We start from the raw sequence: 18,858 nt of genomic DNA, 5'->3' as shown, positions 1-18,858 counted from the left end.
CAGCGCCATTCAGAGTGTTGACGCTACGGCAACGTAACGTGCAGCTTCTCCACATGCCGATCATTGTGCAAGCCCTATCAAAGAGAAGTGTCCTTGACAGGTCGCGCCACGTTTCGTTTGGGACCACCAATATACCTTTTCCTGGCGACGCCAACGACGTTGAGCTGTTTTATGCACGTACTAGTAGTACGTTGGTTCGATTACGTTGCCCATCCTCAAGCTTGCATCCGAGACAACGACGTCAGGTGCTTCGTCAAGGGCTGCTTGGGCGCGTGCGCCTGTTGAGTCGACAGGCCATCGGATGACTGGCGGCAACGGCCTCGATGTCAAGCGCGAGCTTCCAGCAGCAAATTATGACGTCACGGCCCACTTCAACTAGATCATCAGTGCTCTTTTTTGAAAACCACCTCCTTCCATACAAACGTTTGATTATCATAAAATATCCTCTATTAAAATTCGAATCGCCCATCTCTGCTTTTGAACCAATCAAACGGCAGGTATCCACGGGATGGCTCTCTCATTGGCCCATTTTCTGGTCCCCAATCGTCAGGGGAACGTGGCATCATCGCGGACCGATCCGGCAACAGCCAATGGCATCGTCGGATCGTAGCATAAAAATATGATCTGTGTACTTGGTATTTGTATGTGCACTAAAAAGTCGGATCCGTGCGATGCCATTGGGCGAAATCGGTATTACATTGCGCATTCGCAACTTGATGTTTGTATACTTATTTGAATAAAAAGACGCCACGCCAACGCAACGATGACCGAGGATTTGTCTCCCGAGCTCACTCTTGGTTTTGCCCGACACTGCCGACGATGGAAGCCCTTTGGTTGCAGTTTGACGCCGCCGTGCGCCCGATGGAGAAGGTCATCTTGGAGTGGGCCGACCCGTCGGGCCGCTACGAGCTCTCGCCCTCGAAGGACTGGGCGATGACGGACTTTTCGACCGCCGCCGCGATCGCGCTCGGCTACCTCGCGTTTGTCATTGTCGGCACGCTCGTCATGAAGGCGGGTGTCCCGGCCATGAACACAAGCGCGCTCCAGTTTGTGTACAACCCGATCCAGATTGCGCTCTGCTCGTACATGTGCATTGAGGCCGGCATCCAGGCCTACCGCCACGACTACTCGGTCCTGCCGTGCAACGCGTGCAACGTGGCCAAGCCGGTCATGGGCAACGTCATGTGGCTCTTTTACGTCTCGAAGATCCTCGATTTCATGGACACGTTCTTCATCATTGTCGGCAAGAAGTGGAAGCAGCTCTCGTTCTTGCACGTGTACCACCACTTGACGATCTTTTCGTTTTACTGGCTCAACATCCGCGTGCTTTACGACGGCGATGTCTACCTCACGATCATCCTCAACGGCTTCATCCACACGATCATGTACACGTACTACTTTGTCTCGGCGCACACCAAGACGATCTGGTGGAAGAAGTACCTCACGACGATGCAGCTCATCCAGTTTGTCATGATGAACGTCCAGGCCTACATGACCATCTCCAAGAAGTGCGACGGCGTGCCCATGAACGTCTCGGTCATGTACCTCGTGTACATCCAGTCGCTCTTCTGGCTCTTTATGCACTTCTTTATCCAGTCGTACTGCCAGACGCCCCGCAAGGAGGCGTCGGCCAAGAAGACCAACTAACTGCGTTGTGCCGTAATATCATAGTACACTACTACCAAGGCCATACATTTTTGGCCTTGCCACTACTAGTACCCATCTTTCGTACATGATATGGTATCGCACCAAGCAGAAGCAAAAGCCTCCGTGCACTCGGTCCTCGGCAACACAGCCGGCCACAAGACTGCTTGCAATCCGACCACGGCAACGGGCCTTGAACATATCTGCTCCAACTGTCCGTGTCGCTGGCTGCTCACAGAGCATGAAGATTCGCATCGCTCAACGAGGTGTATCCATGGGCGGTGTCTTTTCCCATGTGATTACTTCAGTCGACGAGTGCCTATCGCGGCCATATCACACTTGCCATTTCCAGCTCGGGTCCTGCGTTCTGCACGACAAGCCGTTGAGGCTACGACCTCGTCTCGGCGTTGCCGTTGCCGTCGAACCGCCCACATCGAACATCGTTAGCGATCTCTTGTCCCATACGCTGCCACGTCACGAGCCGCAAGCTATTTATAGCGCATCGGGCGCTTGTCAAGAGACGCAGTCGGACATGTGCTCGTGGGGCTCGTCGACGCAGCAGGCCAAGTTTTACAAGGGCACGCTCGCCGATACGCCGTGGAACCAGGTAGACACGGCCTCGATCGCACCGTATCCGGATCGCGTAGGACCTCTTGTGGCGCTGCCACGTCGCCAAAGAAGACATCCAAACGAAAGCGCACGACGGTGAGCTCCCGCCGACAGACGCGATGAAGCGGCTGCGCGGTCAGCGAATGAAGCTCGGCGTCACGGGCACGCTCATTCCGGATGTGACGCCGCGTGTGCAGACCATTGTCGGGCGACGGCCAGCGTCGTCGTCGGGGCAATCTCGGTCGACGTCATCCTTCTGCTCGCGATCGTCGCTTAGTCCAGCATCGTCCACGTACTCGATGGAGTCGACGCTCTCGTTGCAGCACCGGTTGGAGGCCAAGGTCCAAGCCGAGACGGCCAAGGTCACGAGTCAGCTCGCGAGTCTTCAAGCCGAGCTCCGCGACGAGGCGCGGCAGCGCCAAGCGGCCGAGCGCACGATTCTATTGCTCTGTGCCAAGCTCCACGTGCGCGACCACAATCATATTCGCCTTGCTAAGAAATCGAATCAATATATTTAAGTGCGACGAAAGCTCGGTTTCGACGCGCCGAAGGCGGGCTTTTTGAAGCCGGGCTTGCCACCAAAGCCGGGCTTGCCACCAAAGCCGGGCTTGTTGCCGTACGCGGGCTTGCTGTCGTTGGTGCGCGGCTTCTTGGCCGGACGGTCTTCGACACCGTCCGTCGTGCGGAAGCGCTTGAGGATGCCCATAAAGAAGGCACGGCGGTTGCTAAACATAAGAAATGAGATCTGGACGGCAGCTAACAAAGCGACAGTACATGACGGTCTCGTTGACGCAGCGGTTGAACTCTTCCAGTGCGACCTTGGCCGTCTCGTAGTCGAACCACGAGAGAAAGTCCGTCATGCGTTCGTCGACGTCGTCCTGCGTGAGCTTGCACTCGGGGTTGTCGACGTTCTTTTGGAGGAGCGCGCGGACCTGCGATCGATGTAGCATATTCGGAGCGAGGACGATGGAGTCGAGTACCTTTTCAATCTGCTTGGCGCTCTGCTTCTCCCGGAGATCCTTGATGCGCGACGTGCGAAGCTCCGACTTTTTGCCGCCGCCGTTGGCTGTGAGCTCGACGTTGATGCGGCGGCCGTCGAGAAGACTGTGGTGGCGCGAGAGCGCCGCGCCGAGCGCCTTGCTGTCCTTGACCTCAATAAACGCCGTGCCCTTGAACTTGCCCGTCTTCTTGTCGGTCGCCATGCGCACCTTGAGCTCGCCGGCTTCATGAAAGTGCTTGCGAAGCTTGTCCTCAGTCGCCGAGAACGGAAGCTGGCCAAGGAAGAGCGTCAAGTGAATGCGCTTCTCGTTCGGGTTTTCCTTCTCGGGCAGCTTTCGCTTAGCCGGACGCGGCTTCGACTCGGGCTTGGCAGGCGCCTCGCCGTCAGCTGTCGCAGGCGCACGTTGGGCCGCACGCTGTGCAAGGCGGCGTGCCTTGGCGTTCATACCCGAGGCCTCGTCGGTTGTCTCGGTCGGCGCTTCGCGCGTCGCCGCACGCTTCTCCAGGCTGCGCTCCTTAGCCGTCTTGGCCTTCGTTTCTTCCTCCTCTTTGGGCGCCGAAGACGGTTTCTTGACCTTTGCAGCCGAAGGCGCAGCAATGGCCTTGTCCGCCGCCGGCTCTTCCTTCTTGGCCTTGGCAGCAACCGGCGTGGCCTTCTCAGGCGCCGGCGCAGCAGGCGCGGCCACGGGCTCGGGTACGATGACCTCGACTGCTGTCACCTCCTTGGCCGCGAGCTCCTGCGCACGCTTGAGCTTCCGGCGGTCCTTGGCGTTCATCTTGGCGTCGCTCATGCTTCGTGGTGCGGAATTTATAAAACGCGTTTGTGGGCTGCCAATCAATTGCAGCGATTTCGGCCAATCGTTTGGCAGGATTTTTATCCGGACCCCGTAACGGCTATGTGGGCGGCATATGCCTCTTTTAATAGTCAATTTCGGCATATGCCACTACCGTTCCCATTACGCGCCAGCTTGACACGCCGCATGTGCAGCACGAAGGAAGCTGCGAAGGACCTGCGCGTCCGAACCAAGCTCAAGAGTATATACTCAGTACTCAATGCTCAGTACCTGAAAGAGTCGGTAATCGCAAGAACATACTAGTGCCGTTGACCCGAGTGGCTTTGGGCACACACGGAGCCACGGACAAGGTCCGTAACTGCTGCCATAATTGTCCGGCAGGACAGCGTGCGTCACGCTGGCGATCGAGTACGTCCTCTTCCGTCGCGGAGCATCCATGTCGAGATGTTCAGACGCTTGGACCAAGCTGTGTGCATGATCCACATCATCCTCCTCCGCATCAACCAAGCCTCGAGCCTTGGTCGACAATGACGTGGCGGTCTGCGACCGTTCGTTTGGGTCAAATTAGCTGCAGGGAAAGGCGCCGCGGGAGCTATACCCAAAACGAGCTGCACCTAGTGTACATCGCGTAGGACGTCCTAGCGTCAATGAGTGCTGTCTCTCCTTGCCTAAAATTTTACATCTCATTACGGAGCGAGCTGTCGCGGGTCATTCCAACTCGACGGCTCTCTCGCACCACGTGGTGCTGCCATCTCGGAGTGTACAATAAAAAAGATAGCCACCCCATTCGCACCTCGCGAGTCTAAACGCACGCAAGTTGCCGTCACCAGCTACGCTCTCTCTCCCTCACGCTGAGGGAGAGAGATGCCGCTGGAATGAGGCGATGTCTCCTTGCGGTTCTTGACGCGAAAGTTGGGTACACGCGGGATCCATGACGTGTACATGTAGGTCGTGAGTGACCTCGGGGCGATTCTACTCCCGACAGCAATGCACTGTAAAGGTCGAGTAGTCGAGCCCAGCATGGTAGGTGCCGTTGTGTACCTATTTCTCAGGTCCTCCATTGCCTCGTGCTCCGAGATCTTGCTTGGCGTTGGAGCAAGAAGAGTCAAGTAGCTTACTCACAGCCACGAAGCGCCCTCGTCTTGAAGATCCTTGCTATTTGTATCTGATACATCGTAGCGATCAGTCGTCGCCAACAGAGTGCAAGTGCCATTGATGAGACCATTGGTCATGCGTCGGCTTGCCCTGCGAGGGTATGTTCTCACCGTCTCGCGCTCGCTCGCGTGCACCGCATAGAGTGGGTTGACCGTTGGGTGTTTCTAGCCTATCTATTTTCTGATGCATTTAAATAACCGTCTGCCACAAACGCGCTGAAGTGGCGCGTTTCACCAGTTTGCTTTTTCCGCAGTGATGCTGCCGCCTTCGGTTGGGATCACGACGACGCACAAGCTGCCGCGGAAGCTCCGCCAGCAGCGCCAGCGCCAGAAGGCCCAGGCCGCGCACGAGGCCAAGACCGACATCGAAGCGTACATTGAGCGCGAAGTCAAGCGGCGGACGGCAGCGATCGAAGCCGAGGCACGGCTCAAGGTCGAGCGCCTCCATTTGGCCTACGATCTGCACGTCAACAGCGAAATCGAGCGCTACTTGGAAACGTACGCGGCCGGCTCGCCGCGCGCGAGCGACGTCAAGAAGAAACGCAAGAGCAATGTCCTCTCGCAGCTCTTCGCCAAGCACAACGAGTCGGACGAGCCGCGCCAGATTTCTGATCTCGACCGCTTCCGCGCGTATCTGAAGGGCAAGACGGTGCGCCTCACGGCCGACCTCCGCGACACCGACGAAGCGCTGGCCAAAGCCACGGGGGCGCGCGACCCGACTGTCAGCGAGCTCATCGAGACGATCGAGAAGCTTCGGGTGCTTGTGCTCAAGCAAGACGAGCAGCTCGAGCAGGCGCAGTACCTTCTCCAAATTGCACTCGCCAAGGTCGAGAGCTCGGACGATATCGTCATCGGTCTCGACCAGGAGCTTGGGTGCATGGAGAACCGGCTCGAACGCGCGTCCACGCAGGTCCAAGTGCTGCGGCGGTCCCAGCGTGCGACCCACCGCGTCGCGACGGTCTAAGCGTGTCTTTTGTGTAATACTATTTATTTACCAACTACCACAACTCGTCAACTCAACTGAGTCCACCCTCGTTGGCGCAAGGCGTTGGCTTTGCATCAACACCGTTGGGTCCGATGACGCAATCGCCACAGATATCACGGACGCTCTTGGTAGACTTGGAATTTGTATGCCATACGCGACAGGTCATTCTGAGCCGAAACATCGCTCAGACGACGCTGCAGACTGGGATCATTTTCATTTTCCAGTTGACCGCGCAAGAAGACACAACCATGGTGCTCCCGGTGATCATTGCAGGCGGCGCTATCGGCGGCAGCGTCGCAGCGTACGCTACCTACCACACGGGCGAGTTTGTCGCGACGACGGTCGTGGGCGCCAAAGCGTCGCCGCCGATGACGGGCCTCGGTGTGCTTGGCGGCGCGGTCGCGTCCGTCGCCACGTACAACGCGACGGCCCGCGCCCTCGCTTCGAATGCCACGTATGCGAAATGGACGACGTTCTCTGCGCCGGCCAACGTCAACGACTGGAACTTCAAGGACTTTGCGCGGACGTCGGGGCCGTACGCCGCGTCTCGATTTGGTCTTGTGCTCGTGTCGGTCGCCGCGTTTGGCTTTACGCGCGTCGTGATCGACGCCGCCCGCGACGCCACCAAGTAGAAGCGACTTGGTGTAAATAGAAGATGCATTTGTAGGAATATAGGGTCTTGCTCCGTGCATGATAAACCACAAATGGCTACGACAATGACCCGGCCACCAGCGTGCGTCCCTCATCAGTGCGTTATCTCCGTTGCGGAGGCCAACGCAGTCCCCTTGACGACAGCCATGACAAGAAGGACGCCGGTCCTCGCACGCGTTCCTTTGTTTTCCATCATCAGTTGAGCCCCGCATGATCTTGATGAACTGGGGATTTTTCGACGCCCGAATCGCTCGTCCTCATGCTGGTTTCCTCAGCGAGATGGTTGTTGAAGTGGGTCGACTATTAAAATCGATACGTAAATCTACTCTAAATATAATTGTCGGCCTTTCTTCGTTGTGTTGGCGCTGGCGTTGATCTTGATCTAGGCCGGCGGAGGCAGGAGCGCGATTCGCGGGGCAAGGTGCCACTCGTGTTGAGCGTGGAGCCGGAGAAGGCGACGGAGAGCCATCTGCCCCGGCTTTTGAACGAGGCCATGGTGCAAGTGCATGTGAGCGACTCGCGCCGCCTTGACGGCAATTGTCCATGGACTTGGCAGGGGTACCTCGGCGAGATGGTTGCGGCGTACCAAGTATGTCCATGTAGCATTCGGCCGACGTAACGCGAGCGAATCGGCTACTTGGAGTCATTCATCGAGGTCGATAACCATACAAACGAGATTAGGGTTCACCACCTCGAATGCAAAAGACGCGCGCCAAGAATAGATTACAATAGCCAACTCGATTATAAGTCGGTGGCATGGCCGACGACGACGAGCTCGAACGCGGCGCGCACCTCAAGCTCGCGCAGCGCCACCGCGTCGTCGTGCCCGGAACGCTCCACGGGCCTCGTGTGTGGCAGGCCGAGCTCCACTCGCCCGGAACGCTCGGCGCGGCCTCGGTGACGTTCTCGACCTCTGGCAACCTCCCCAAAGAGAGCAAGCTCGTGTTTGTGTTTCCAGACACGGGCTGGGGCTTTCCCGATGTGCCGCTTGTCGTGGTTGCCGCGTCCGCGGGGCGTCCGTCGCCGCGCGCCAAGGCGGTGTGGCACCGCGCCACCCACACGCTCGACGTCACGACCCTCGACGAAGACATCGAGGCCGGTGCCATGATCACGCTGACCGTGGCCGGTGTCGCGACACCGGCGTGCGCAACGCCAAGCGGGGAGCTCGTCGCGACGACGTTCGAGAAGAAGGTCGCTCGCAACACGGTGCCGCCCTCGACTCGCGGCGGCCACGTGATTGACGGTCCAACGCGCATGACGATACCGTCGCTCGTCCCCGGTACATCTAGGCCTCTTCTGTTGAAAACGACGCCGAGACGTGTGTGCTTGTAGGGTTGATCGCGGGCGAGCGCCGTTGGATGCCACTCAATTGCTGTCCGAATGCCGTCGCAGACGTATCGCTCGACTTGAAAGTCACGGGTTCGATTCCCGCCGGCGGTACTACTTTCTGCGACTATGTTTGTGCACTCGGCTAATGTCGTGCCATAGGAAAAATTCTTGTCGAACTCGCCCATGACGGCGGCTGGGACATGGACGCGACGCCAAAGATTTCGCTCGACGTGCGACCACCGACGTCCTTGCATGTGTTGGGCCCTGTCGCCGTCACCGCCACGTGGCACAAGGACCAGCAAGCACTCGAGATGCGTCTACTCGACGGTTTGATCCCGATGCAGAGCACGATCAAGCTCCTCGTGCACCAAGTGCACAACCCTGTTGGCGAGCGCCCCGAGGCCATCGCCCGTGTCACGACGCTGGTCAGCAACGGCGGCGTCATTGACGGACCTGTTAAAGTCACCATGGCGCGCATCAGTGAGCTTCGCGAGCTCGACTTTGCAAAAGCCTCGGAGGCATTTGCCCGCCACGACCCAAAGTCCGGGTTCGAACCCGTCTCGGCGATGAATAACGGCCTTTCTGCACCTAGGGACGGACTCTTGACGCTCGAGACCGTGGTCGCGGCGCTAAAAGAGCTCTCGATTCGTACAAGTGTCGACGCACTTCGAACGTCGGGGCTGCAGTGCACACCCATCGAGGAGCCCAACCCCGCGGCCGCGGCTCCTCCCGTGCACAAGAAGGGCGAGGTCGCGCCCGTCATTCCGCCCACCATCACCCGCGACGGCGTCTCCCATGAAGCCTTCCTCAACTACTTTACCACCGTGTACACGCCAGCGTTCAAATTTGGGGAGGAACTCCGCACGGTCGCAGGTCGAGGGCTCCTCCCGCGCCTCCGCGAGCTGGCGCTCAACGGCTGCGACGTCAACGCCAAAGACGGTGCGGGGTGGACGGCTCTGCATTATGCAGCAGAACACGGCGCGCTCAAGGCGATTCATGCCCTCGTTGACGCCGCCCCCGCCCTTCACGTGGACGCTGTCGACGTGGCCGGCTGGACACCGCTCATGTGTGCGGCGGCCAACGGGCACATCACTGTCATCTCTCGACTTCTCGGTACTTGGTCGTTGACGGACAACACTAAACCATTCGAGTAGAGCTCGGTGCGAACGTCAACCACAAGAGCAAGGAGGGGCGCACCGCGCTCCACTGGGCAGCCTCCCGCGGCATGGAAGGCGCGGTCTCATCCAACTGCCGAGTAGATCGGCTCGCTTACTATCCTTTTTTGTAGGTGAGTTTTCTGCTGCTTGGCGGCGCCGAGATTGACGCGATCGACCGGAGTAAATGGACGGCCCTGCATTGCGCGGCCGTCCACGGCAACGTCGGGTGCGGGAAGCTCCTATTGGAGTACGGTGCCGACCTCGCGACGACCGATGCACTCGGGCGGAGCGGATGGACGTACTGGGACGCTCCCGCTGCCGCGCTTCTCCAAGGACACATTGAGAAGCTCCAGGCCATGGGGATGCTGGCCAAGAAGAGCTAATCTACTGACAATAAAAGAAAATGCAAAAAAAAAAGAATACACACGAAAAAGGAACATCTGCTACCGCAGGATTGAAGCCATATTTCAAAAGCGTCTCCATGGCGGGAAGCGCGTGCTCACATCAGCTGCCACGTGCACCACGACGACGTCAGCTCATAACGTCAAGCGTGGCGCTAGTAAAGCTGCAAAGATGGAGCATCCTGCAGTCGAGTCAGACACGCAACGCGAGTCGTGCACGTCACGGAGGCACCACCGCATACATCTTGCGTTTTATGCACTGCTAGTATTACGCACCACAACCATGTCTAGGTAATCGATCACGCACACAAAGAATGCCACAGAACCTCGATGCATACCGGTACCTCTATCGCCGGCGAAGAGGTCACCTTGGTCGCTATGAGGATGGGACAAACAGGAACCAAAGTGCCATGGAGGAGGTGGTGGCACGGGGTTCGCAGTTGCCCGTGCCCCGTCTCGGTCACTTGCAATGCTGACGCGTGTGCTTCATTCTTGCATTTGCCACGACGCGTCCCAAGACCCACGAGCAAGGATGCGGACCTAACCGTTATAACGCAATAACGTTACGTTACTAACCTGTTACTAACACTGTTATGTTAATGCCTCGAAATCCTATAACGTAACAGGCCATAACCCATAGCAGGCGCGCGGCGTACCTAGCCCATACGTGCTCCCACATCAACACCGCAGTCATATACGCGCATATGTGCTATAAATCGCCTTGTACAAAGCCGGAAGCACGATGCCATTGCCAAAAAGTGCTGCCAGGGTAACCTTAGTCGACCGCGCAGTAGGGTCCGCAGAAAGGGCGTATTGCGGGTACGACGCGACGTTGGTGTCCGAGAGCGGTGGCAAGGGGCTTGCAGGTAGAGTTGGAGGCGCCAAAGACGGGCGGGGCCCAAGGGCGACGAGCTCTTGAGTCTCGACGAGGTCGGCCATGGCATGAGTAGGTGATAACGCCGAGTCGTCCAGTCCCAGCAAAGCGAGGATCTCAGACCAGAACGCAATGGCGTCTGCGCCTTGCTCAATCACTGGGTCTTCGGACTCGGTCATCCCCATGGCGTCGAGCTCGTCCGAAATTCCAGAGGACATCAAGGAGCAGGCGGTGGAAGGTTTCGACTTCATGCCGAGAGAGATCGCAGTCAAAGTAAGGCGAATTCTTGGAGTCGACTAGCGGACGGGTTTTGATGGGCGCCGCTGCAACATGCTCAACGTGTGAATCGAGGTACGAGGCTGTTCGTGCTCTTCTCGCGCGGTCTGCTCGGCGTCCGCGCGCTCTTCTTGTCGTACACGTTGTCGATCGAGCTGGGCAGCGATGTGACGGCACTCCTCGACGTGCTTGGTCATCTTCGCCGGCCGGGATTCAAGCGTTTCGGGCTCCGACACGGCGCCGTTCCCATCCAGGCCCATGTTCTGGTAGGCTTCAATACATGCCTTGCACCACATCTTCCACCACTGGTGGTTGCGCAGCAAGTCGTGCTGCTTCTCGAAGTACCGCCAGTTATCGTGCCTCCGCTTGGTCATGGCGCATGCACCACCAGAACTTGGTACCGGTACAAAGGGCAGCACGAGCTGGCTGGAGACGTGGCCAATCAAAGCGACGCTGTTCGTCTCAGCCAATCAGAACAGTTCATGGACTAGCTTAGTCCATGTGTTACCCAATTGGTACTAACTGTTACTAACCTGGTTAGGAACCGTTATAACGTAACGAAAAATCAAATAACCGTTATTTTGCCAACCTTGCCACGAGACCTGCAAAAGCTGCCGATGTGGCTGACTTGAGGTGGACAGGTGGTGGGTCATTTTGGTAACGTCCTGTCGCCGCACGTTCCAGCAACGTTCTCGACGCACGCACCACCGAGCAATTGCCCGCTATAGCAGGGACATGGGCGCAAGAAGAGCTTGCTACCCTCGTCGTCCAACGTCGATCTGTGCGTGAACACCATGGAGGCCCTTGCCGCATCGGTCTCGTCGCGAGATGTCATGCGAGAACGTTCCTGGGCCATTCTGTGCCGCGACGGTAATCGCAGCTGGGCGTGCCACGTGGGCAATGCTTGCGCAGTGGATGGCTCGCGTGCCTCACGCACTTTTGCATCTTGGGACAGGCCGGGCCCCGTCGTAGAGGATTGGGTATTCATCGTGTCGTGGGCAGCCTGTAGCAATGTGACAGTAACAAGGCGCATTTTCCATTTCACCGCTTTCCCATGATCACCCGACAGTGTGCGGCCGTGGTCGCTGTGCTCATGGCAACCACGTCTCTCGCCAGCTCTGTGGTGCGCTTGCCGTTGGTGATGACGCCGCATGGCCTCGATTGGCAATATACTGGCAACGTCACTGTCAACGATACGGTGTACGCCGTTTCGCCCGACACTACGACAATGTCCATCACCGTTCCCGGCGTCGCGGCGTCGAGCGCTCTCGTTATCGACAACGGCAGTGTCGTAGCTACTACAACATCCTTTGGCACGGACGGTCGTCTCGGCCTCGGTCGCCCGATCGCCAACACGTCCGGGCTCGTCGGCGTCGACACGTTTACCGTGTACCTTGCCCCGACACACAGCGCGATCGTGTTCAACGGTCTCGACGACATCTACCATACGCAAGCGGCCTTGACGCCTGTCTCGCTGCCGCTTCTTTTGCTGCCGACGCCGACGTGGACAGTCGCCATGTCGAGTCTTTCGTTCGAAGTTGGTGCACCCGCGCCCGCCTGCGCCAACGCCCTCTGTCCCGTAGCACTCAACGCGACACACCCCACCATTCAAATGCCAAAAAGCCTCTTGCTCACCGTACGTACGCCACTTCTACACCTCTCGATGGCTCAACCAGTGCTTAGATGGCGGCGCGGTATCTCACAGCGTGCGCTATCATTGACGGTTTCTATGTGTGTCCGACCACTGTCGCCTTGCCGACCCTGCGCTTTACACTGGGCAACGCATCAACCACGTTCCTTCTAACACCAGAGTTGTACTTGGACGCCGGGCGACGACTGCTCTTGAGCGCCGGCGATGGCACCGAGTGGATCTTGGGACTTCCATTTTTCCAGCATGTTCCGATCACGTTCTCGATTGCCGGTCGGTCCGTCACCATGCACTGTCCGCCGGGTAGCGTCCGAATGCAGCCACTTGGTGCTACAGCGACAACTTCAGCGTCGGCCTCGGGTATGTGGTTGCGTCGTTGCCCTTCACTTGCTCAATCTGACTCTAGACAACCGAGCCCCGTCGTGGGCGGTGACGCTCCTTCTCGTCGTCTCAGTGCTCATGCTAGCAGTGAGCGCTTGGTTTATCAAGGCATTCCGCGATCACAAAGGTATCGACAACCTGTCCATTCTCGATGTATCGATGCTCTTTCTGATGTTGTCACCCCCTAGTGAGTCTTCAACGCCGCTTCTCGGTCGAGTCGACGTGCCTCGAGAGCCCGTCGTGCATTCTCGTCACCACGCCGTGATGTAGTTGTGGTAACGCACACAATGACAAGTTGTCTTATTTACGATATTTCCAAAACGACGGGCGAGATGACCTAATCTTTAAAGACAGGCGGCTTGCGCGTCGCCATCGCCGTCATGGCTTCGGCCAAGTCGGCGCTGTACAGCATCGCCGAGTTCCAAAGTTGGACTTGGTCGAGCGAGTCTTGCGTCGAGTGGTCGCGCTGGTACTGGACGACCTTCTTCACACCGCGGATCGTAAGCGGGCTCTTGGCCGCAATCGTCGAGGCGAGTGCGGTCGCATGCTCAAAGAGGTCGTTCACATCTGCGTGGCTCTTGAGGACAAGGCCCATGGACTCGGCCTCGTCGCCAAAGAAGCTACGACCTGTGTACGCGAGCTCCTTGGCTCGCTGCTCGCCGACAAGGTTCGGCAGACGCTGGAGCGTGCCGACGTCGGCCACGATCGCGAGGTCGACCTCCTTGACGCTAAACTCGGCGCTCGTATCGCAGAGGCGGATATCGCAGGCCGTGACAAAGTCAACGGCACCGCCAATGCAGCTACCGTGGACGGCGGCAATGACCGGCACGCGGCAGCGCTCAGGGGCCGAGATGATGCGCTGAAAGCGCGCAATGACACCGAGAAGCGCTTCGCGCTTCCGGCCTTCGCATTCGAAAGACGTGATGAGCTCTTGCATGGCCGCAAAGACGCCGAGGTCCATGCCCGACGAGAAGCCACGGCCCTCGCCGCGAATGACCACCGCGCGCACCTCGGGCGTGTGCTCGATGGCCTGGAAAAGCACATCGAGTTCGTTCCACATCTGCATGTCGAACGCGTTGAGCTTCTTTGGGCGATGCAGCCGGACGTTCAAGACGCCGTCCTGGACACCGGCGTTGCCGCTGGTCGCGGCGCCATCGAGGGACGACGTGATCGCAAGCGTCTCGAACGAGAGGTCTTGGAGCTTGGTCACCGACGCCGTCGGCTGGATCCACTCGCGCAGAAGCGAGATGTTGGACGCGTCGCTGCGCCAGCGGCGGAGCGGGCGGGCGGCAAGCGGCGAGAGGCGGCGGGTGATCGCGTGCATCGAGGAGGAAAATTGGCGAGTTGCCTGTTGACACAACAGCCAAGATTTGCTTCGTATCCGGACATCCGGATAGAAAGCAAAGCCATTGGGCGAAACGCCGCAGCTTCAACATCGCTGGAAGATTGCTACAGCATCGTCCAGTGCGCGATGATGATACACGACCAGCGCTTTCAACGCAGCGCGGCAGATCACTCTCCTTTACAGCAACTTTGACGCATGACAACCTTAGATCTTATGATGAGCCTACTAGTAACGAGGATGGCCCGGACCCTCGCACCGCAAATGACCCTTGGAGAGGCACCAGCTTACTCAACTTGCAGCAGGCCACAGGTGGTGGGGCTGCCAACGAAGACGGCGTGCACGTCGGGTGCGACTTTAGCCTTACCGTGGCAGTTCGGCTCGTCATTATAGCCTCTTCGCTTCGCTGAGGTCCAACAAGCACGCCAGCGGCAGTGCATGCATCGCCGGCGTAAACAAAGCGTGTGCCGACGGTATCTCTGGCACGCTCGGTTGCGTGAGCGTAAACGTTCGCCACGTCTTGATGTCGAGGCCGTAATAGCTCCCGTTGTAGCGCACCGAGACGAGTCCGTTGAGGGCGGCGGACGCGCGGTCGAGGTAGTATACGTCCTTGTAAATCCACTTGGCGCTCAGAAAAAGGTACTTGGCGCCGGCGTAGAGCAGGAGCGACTCGGCGTGGTTCTTTGGCGGCTTGCGCACGAGCCAGCGCATAAAGCCAAACGTTGCGACGTTCAAGACGCCGACCAACAACACGAGTAGGGCGACGCGGCTTCTGACGCCAATGACGACGTCGCCGCCCGTGCACACGATTTGAAAGTCGACTTGCGCGATGTCACACGCATGGCCGAGCGGCGCGGTGTGCGTCACGGGCGACACCATACTTAGGAGTGCGGTCGTGCCGGTCACGAGACGCCCGTTGGGTGTCACGTACAGCGCTGTGTGTTCTTTGGTCCAGATCATCAAGACGTCGTTGACGATGGCGACTAGCCACGACACTTCGCTGGCCGCCAGACACGTCTTGTACCAGGGTACATCGGTCGAGTGAAGGTAGCTCATACTGCCCGCCACTTGGAGGTCCAGGGACCCGGTGCAGAGCACGGCCATGGCCGTGAGCGACCGCAGAACGAGCAGCTGGCGACCGACCCAGACGATGCAGCCGTGGACACGCAAGACGAGTGCCGTCTTCCCGAGCGCAAGGCCGACCACAAGCAGTTGCAGCCACAACAAGATGTGATGCGGTCGGTGGTGCCCACCTCGACGACGCTTTTCGTGCACGAGATAAAGTAGTCGACGTCGGTGCTGCTGCACTCTCGATGTGCATATATGCATTTGCTATCGAGTCTATCGCATCCGCAATACTCTCGAGCACTATTCGTATTGAGATTTCAATGGGCTGACGCTGTATGATGGAGTACGAGACGAGGCCGAGCTACAGCGCGAACGGAGCAGCACCAGCGAGAAGAGGTCCTCCGCTTCTGCGTTCCAAGGTTGTTTTGACTAGAGCGTTTTCGCAACCATAGTCGTACACAATGACAAACCATCCCATCGACTGCACATACCGTACCGGTATGTGGCCGACAGAGTATGCCAAAGACTCGCGCGAGACAGAATCTCGTGGCGCCAGTGGTACAAACAGTGTTTGCACTTGGCGTTCTCGACACGCGATTGGTGCCCGAAGCGCCGTGCCGTTTCATTTCCGCAGTCGATGGATCCGACCGGTCCGACACTGGATGCTGTCAGCACCGGCTGCCGGCAGCGCTTGCCGCTGCCACCATCGGCCCGCCCCGAGATTCATCCACGCCGCGAGAGCCACTTGCACGTCATCAAGATGGGCCGGAGCGCGCGTGCGCTCTCGGTTGGGCTCGTCAAAGCACCCGTTTTGGTGCCGCCGTTGACCAACGACGACGACGATGATGAGTCAGAAATACCTGCCGACATCACAGAGGAGCTCCGGGCCTCGGCGCCCAATATGGGTCGAGACATGATTGCGCTCTCGACGACGGCGACGCCGGTTCAAGTGTCCATGACGCCGCAAGAAGAAATGCAAACACACGAGCATTTGGAAGCCGCGCTCAAGGCCAAGACAACGGGCCTGGCCAAGCAAAGTGCCTTTAAAAGTGCGAGCGGTGTGTGACGAGGCGGACTCACACCGTCGTGTTTCTAGTTGGCCCCAACGGCACAAGGCGCGTGGTCGACACCAAGGAGTTGATTCCGGTCCACCACCGCTGGGTGCTGCATCCGCACGGCAAGATACGACTGCGCTGGGACGTGGTGTGCATTGTCTTGATCTTCTACAACGCCTTTGTCGTCCCGGTAATTGCTATTTTTTACGTCTGCGATCGTCGAGCAACGGCATCTAGTTTCAAGTGACGTTTGAGACCAACATGCCCGAAAGTGACAACGAAGCCCTCATCGACAAAGTTCTCGACGTCTTCTTTGCGATCGACATTGTGCGCCCTCGTCGAGCGACAGGCGAAACGACAGATTGTCTTCTTTGTAGGTGAGCAACTTTTTCACGGCGGTCGAGCTCAAAAACAAAGTGCATTTTGATCGAAGTGTCATTGTGTGCGACTATCTCAAGTCGTGGTTCATCGTCGACGCGGTCTCGAGCTTTCCGTTCTCGGCCGTCATCAGCGACGCCGACCCCGTCCTCTCCAAAGCACTCAAGCTCTTCCGCTTGCTTCGGCTGCTTCGACTCTTCCGGATGCTGCGGATTCTCAACCGGCTGCAACACGCGCTTTTGATTCGGTCGACGATCAGCAGTCTCTTCCGCTATTGCCTCACAGTTCTCTTCATCTCGCATTGGTTTGCGTACGGGATAATTCGTGGTTTCTTGTTTTTTGTGGTTAATTTTTTTAGGTGTATTTTTTTCTGGGTGTCGTTCCAAGACTCGTACTACAGCGATCCGCCCGTCAACACGTGGCTCAAGGCCAAAGACCTCCTCCACATGACGATCTGGGACCAATATATCGCTGCCTTGTACTGGGCCATTATGACACTGTACGTACCGGTGATCAAGTCGCAATTGGCTTAATTCGTTGTGGACTAGCGCCACAGTGGGGTACGGGGATGGTACTACTTGCCTCTTCTTCAAAGGATGGATGGGATATGGGAGATGTAGTGTCGGGTATTAGCCCCAACGAGCGGTGCTTTGCGATTTTCGCCATGTTTGCTGGCGCGGGTATCTTTGCCTACGGTATCACCAACGTACGTGGTTGCGTTGGCTCTTGTCGACTGGACAATCGACTCGATTTCAAGGCTACGATAGATCGTATCGCTCGTTTCGAGCTTGACAGCGCACGAGACGGCATTCCGAGAGAAAATGGTCGTCGAATTCGACTCGACATGATTCGTAAACTGCGACTGATGCGGGCTGCTCGTAGGACGAAATCAATGAATACATGGCGGCGCGGGACCTGCCACGACATTTGCGCGATGAGATTCGGGATTTTTTTCAAAATGCACGCAAGTCGAAAGAAAACGACATGCAGCAGGAGCAAGAGCTCTTGAACGAACTCTCGGCGATGCTGCGCTCCAAGATTGCGCTCGCGATCAACGACCATTTTCTGTGGAAATTTCCCTTTTTCAAGGGCAGCGACCCCAATTTTATCATGGACCTCGCGCTCAGCATGCGCATGATCTGCTTTGCGCCGTTCGAAGACGTGTGCGTCGAGGGCGAGCTCGGCCACGAAATGTTCTTCATCTTCCGCGGCGCTGTCGAAGTCATCAAGGACAGCATGCAACTCACCGTCTTGGGGGAGAACCAGTACTTTGGTAGAGTACCCTACCCCTACACAATATGCTAATTTACAGGATTCAATCAGGCGAAATGGCGATTCTCAACCGCGATTGCAAGCGCATGGCCACCGTGCGCACGCTGTGCTTTTGCGAATTGCGCATGCTCTCGCGCGTCCGCTTTCTGGAAGGTATAACGAGATTTTCCTGATTTCGCAAAGTTGGTTGATGTTGCTCATGGTTAGCACTGGTGCATTTTCCAAAAATGATGCAAAAGCTCGCCAACTACTCCAAAGCCCGTGCGAATGGTGCAGCATTTGCAAGCACGACGAGGACACCGGACAGCTCGGAGCCCAAGGTCCGGCGCAAATCGTCGGCGAAACCAAAGGCCCCCGGGTACCGGCTCAACTGGGCAACGTCACCGCCCACCGAGCCTTCCACCACCGAGAGCACGGGCGCAGTGAGCGCTGAAATGATGCTACAGCTCGACCATATCAAACGCGTTCAAGATGTCCTTGTTGCCAAAATCAAAAACATGCACGCGATCCTGGACCAGCTGCCGGTCGTACAGGCTCCAGCCGCTACTCCAACCGCCCCGGCGACGAGTGATATTGCTGCTTAGTCATGTAGACTATAAACATACCTCTAACTTTTCGATGGATTCGTATCGCAACTTATGCAAACTCCAGCGCCGCCCGCAAATCGACTAGTGGGACTCTCTACTCTGGTTGTCCAAATTCTGGATGGAGTGCAGTTTCAAAACCACTACCGTACTATTTCAAGATTGTACCCTACCCCCGGATCCATGTCCACATAGAATCTTTTCCACCAATCACCTTGCACCATGCCAATCCGGTAGCCAATCACACACACTGGCGC

General features: G+C 57.7%; 10 protein-coding genes across 10 annotated transcripts; 7 read left to right on the top strand and 3 right to left on the bottom strand.

The window, feature by feature from the left end:
• The first annotated feature begins 781 nt into the window (after positions 1–781).
• Positions 782–1,719, top strand: SDRG_05126 (hypothetical protein). Its single transcript, XM_008610821.1, has one exon. The coding sequence runs from the start codon at positions 820–822 to the stop codon at positions 1,645–1,647; it is 828 nt and encodes a 275-aa protein (XP_008609043.1). The 5' UTR covers positions 782–819; the 3' UTR covers positions 1,648–1,719.
• Positions 1,720–2,176: 457 nt separating this feature from the next.
• Positions 2,177–2,771, top strand: SDRG_05125 (hypothetical protein; the record flags this gene model as incomplete). Its single annotated transcript, XM_008610820.1, has 2 exons — positions 2,177–2,251; positions 2,292–2,771. 2 exons carry the CDS (start codon positions 2,177–2,179, stop codon positions 2,769–2,771), a joined length of 555 nt encoding a protein of 184 aa, XP_008609042.1.
• SDRG_05124 (hypothetical protein) lies at positions 2,737–4,179 on the bottom strand. Its single transcript, XM_008610819.1, has 3 exons — positions 3,234–4,179; positions 3,028–3,185; positions 2,737–2,978 (listed from the first exon to the last, which is right to left on the bottom strand). The coding sequence occupies exons 1-3, from the start codon at positions 4,041–4,043 to the stop codon at positions 2,768–2,770; spliced, it is 1,179 nt and encodes a 392-aa protein (XP_008609041.1). The 5' UTR covers positions 4,044–4,179; the 3' UTR covers positions 2,737–2,767.
• A 1,184-nt stretch (positions 4,180–5,363) lies between these two features.
• Positions 5,364–6,215, top strand: SDRG_05123 (hypothetical protein). The gene has a single exon (XM_008610818.1). The coding sequence runs from the start codon at positions 5,457–5,459 to the stop codon at positions 6,162–6,164; it is 708 nt and encodes a 235-aa protein (XP_008609040.1). The 5' UTR covers positions 5,364–5,456; the 3' UTR covers positions 6,165–6,215.
• A 193-nt stretch (positions 6,216–6,408) lies between these two features.
• Positions 6,409–7,181, top strand: SDRG_05122 (hypothetical protein). Its single transcript, XM_008610817.1, has one exon. It carries the CDS (start codon positions 6,434–6,436, stop codon positions 6,815–6,817), a length of 384 nt encoding a protein of 127 aa, XP_008609039.1. The 5' UTR covers positions 6,409–6,433; the 3' UTR covers positions 6,818–7,181.
• Positions 7,182–7,567: 386 nt separating this feature from the next.
• Positions 7,568–9,750, top strand: SDRG_05121 (hypothetical protein). The gene is made up of 6 exons (XM_008610816.1): positions 7,568–8,115; positions 8,169–8,273; positions 8,325–8,706; positions 8,758–9,278; positions 9,320–9,402; positions 9,454–9,750. The coding sequence occupies exons 1-6, from the start codon at positions 7,593–7,595 to the stop codon at positions 9,703–9,705; spliced, it is 1,866 nt and encodes a 621-aa protein (XP_008609038.1). The 5' UTR covers positions 7,568–7,592; the 3' UTR covers positions 9,706–9,750.
• Positions 9,751–11,927: 2,177 nt separating this feature from the next.
• On the top strand, positions 11,928–13,167 carry SDRG_05120 (hypothetical protein; the record flags this gene model as incomplete). Its single annotated transcript, XM_008610815.1, has 4 exons — positions 11,928–12,509; positions 12,557–12,881; positions 12,928–13,029; positions 13,091–13,167. The coding sequence occupies 4 exons, from the start codon at positions 11,928–11,930 to the stop codon at positions 13,165–13,167; spliced, it is 1,086 nt and encodes a 361-aa protein (XP_008609037.1).
• SDRG_05119 (hypothetical protein) lies at positions 13,168–14,244 on the bottom strand. The gene has a single exon (XM_008610814.1). It carries the CDS (start codon positions 14,224–14,226, stop codon positions 13,240–13,242), a length of 987 nt encoding a protein of 328 aa, XP_008609036.1. The 5' UTR covers positions 14,227–14,244; the 3' UTR covers positions 13,168–13,239.
• A 387-nt stretch (positions 14,245–14,631) lies between these two features.
• SDRG_05118 (hypothetical protein) lies at positions 14,632–15,348 on the bottom strand (the record flags this gene model as incomplete). The annotated part of the gene is made up of 1 exon (XM_008610813.1): positions 14,632–15,348. The coding sequence occupies one exon, from the start codon at positions 15,346–15,348 to the stop codon at positions 14,632–14,634; it is 717 nt and encodes a 238-aa protein (XP_008609035.1).
• A 600-nt stretch (positions 15,349–15,948) lies between these two features.
• Positions 15,949–18,650, top strand: SDRG_05117 (hypothetical protein; the record flags this gene model as incomplete). Its single annotated transcript, XM_008610812.1, has 11 exons — positions 15,949–16,361; positions 16,409–16,557; positions 16,605–16,694; positions 16,745–17,055; positions 17,104–17,244; positions 17,294–17,316; positions 17,366–17,451; positions 17,513–17,569; positions 17,628–18,018; positions 18,069–18,170; positions 18,225–18,650. Coding segments are annotated over 11 exons (2,140 nt in total), but the record flags the coding sequence as incomplete, so codon positions are not given.
• Positions 18,651–18,858: the final 208 nt, after the last annotated feature.

The sequence above is a fragment of the Saprolegnia diclina genome, assembly GCF_000281045.1.
Source record: "Saprolegnia diclina VS20 unplaced genomic scaffold supercont1.13, whole genome shotgun sequence".
Taxonomy (NCBI): domain Eukaryota; phylum Oomycota; class Saprolegniomycetes; order Saprolegniales; family Saprolegniaceae; genus Saprolegnia; species Saprolegnia diclina.
This window is presented reverse-complemented; position numbering and strand designations above follow the sequence as displayed.